This window comes from Arachis ipaensis, chromosome B02, assembly GCF_000816755.2.
Source record: "Arachis ipaensis cultivar K30076 chromosome B02, Araip1.1, whole genome shotgun sequence".
Taxonomy (NCBI): Eukaryota; Viridiplantae; Streptophyta; class Magnoliopsida; order Fabales; family Fabaceae; genus Arachis; species Arachis ipaensis.
In genome coordinates this window covers 6,182,049-6,183,630 of record NC_029786.2, presented here as the reverse complement: position 1 = coordinate 6,183,630, position 1,582 = coordinate 6,182,049, and the positions used below count along the sequence as shown (strand labels likewise).

Genomic DNA, 1,582 nt, shown 5'->3' with positions numbered 1-1,582 from the left:
TACTAATATATATTAGTTGTTTTTTCCCCTTGTCTTCCAAATATTATTATCAATATCATATATAAATTTTAGAATAAAAAACGGTTGAATAGAAGTCCATTTTCGAAAGGCATCCGATAAGGGACCCTTAAATTGGTGATTTTGCTATTCATTTTGGATCGACACTGTATTTAAAATATCATATCATATATCACAACTAATTTCAGTTACTAAAACAATAATAAATAATATCATCTTAAGATAGCATATAAATAACAAAAGTGCCACAATTTACTATAATTATTATTTTGGATTAAAAAAAGTACCATGCATACATTTTAATCATCATACTATACGAATGCAATTCTAATCTCATCAATCTAGCTGAATTATAATTAATTATCATATTTAAATAAAAAACATTATAGATCAAACAATGTCAAATAATTAGTATAAAATTTTATAACTGCGATCTAATGAAGTTTATTTATTTTTCATGATTCCGGGGATAAATTTTCAATTTTCAACTTGTTTTACTGAATCATTGAGTATGAATAACAAAAATAAGAAAAGAAGAGAACCTGAATAACTGCATTTTCGAAGAATAGCAGTGATGATGTGGCGGGTAGAGTTATCAGCTTCAACCACCAAAACCCTAACCACCCTCCGCGCCAGAATCTTCTCCCACCTAATCACTTCCTCACCGCCACCGTTACCGTTACAGTCCTCGTTTTTCGCGATTTGCTCCCCTTTCATTCTGGATGTGCTTGCACCGTCATCGTTCTGAGCAGCAGCAATGGTAAAAGCTTGAACCTCATCATCCATTCTCAAAATACCACAACAACAACAACAACAACATGCTACATTACATTATTAACATTGATAGAGAAATTTTACAGAGAAAGTAGAAAGGAAGGAAGGAAGGAAGGTAACGATTAACGAACCTCGCTCACAGAAAAGGTAGATAGGTGCGTGGAGGGAAGAGAAAATCAAGTAAGAAAATATCGCAAGAATAAATCGCCTTCCAATGCGTTACTATTCACTGACTATTCTCTCTCTTCTGTGAACCGCAAAAATCGCAGAAAATATCTTCTCTCTCTCTCTCATTCTCAATGGATGATCAGAAGGTCCAATGCTATATTAAAATTTTCTTATCACATAGTATCTCCAATTTTTTTTTGAAAATGTGAAAATTGATTTCTTAACCTTATGCATTCGAGGTTATCAAGCTATTATCACAAGTATATGTTTCAAATAAAAGTTACAGATGAATGAATGTAATAAAAATTTCCTTTTTAAAATTATGATAAATCGAAATTAATTCATACTAATTAAGTAATTAATAATTTAAAACATAGTGTGTGTTAATATTTAATTGATACAGAATTACAGATACAAATAAAACAATAATTTTTTAAAATTAATCTTGCGTTCTAACTTCTACGCAAAAGAGTAGGAGTTGGATTCTCTTTCTTAGGGTCCACCAATGAACACGTGTTGGCGTTGGGGTTTGGGCTTTAGCTGCTTCTCTTGGTCTTGTGGTGAGTTTGGATAACACGTGGAGGAGTCTATCTCGGATAGGATGCCTTGGATTTAGTTTGAT

General features: G+C 31.9%; 1 protein-coding gene across 4 annotated transcripts in view; it reads right to left on the bottom strand.

The window, feature by feature from the left end:
* The window catches only part of LOC107624399 (two-component response regulator-like APRR9), a 3,860-nt gene extending 2,780 nt beyond the window's left edge, over positions 1 to 1,080 (bottom strand). Inside the window, exons 1-2 of one of the 4 annotated variants that reach the window (XM_016326899.2) lie at positions 924 to 1,080; positions 561 to 839 (exon numbers count right to left, since the gene is read on the bottom strand). In XM_016326899.2, the coding sequence (XP_016182385.1) occupies positions 561 to 804 (244 nt within the window). In that variant the 5' untranslated portion in view covers positions 805 to 839; positions 924 to 1,080. Of the gene's footprint in view, positions 1 to 560 lie in introns of all 4 variants that reach the window. The other 3 variants (XM_016326916.2, XM_016326908.2, XM_016326904.2) reach the window with 3 other exon arrangements.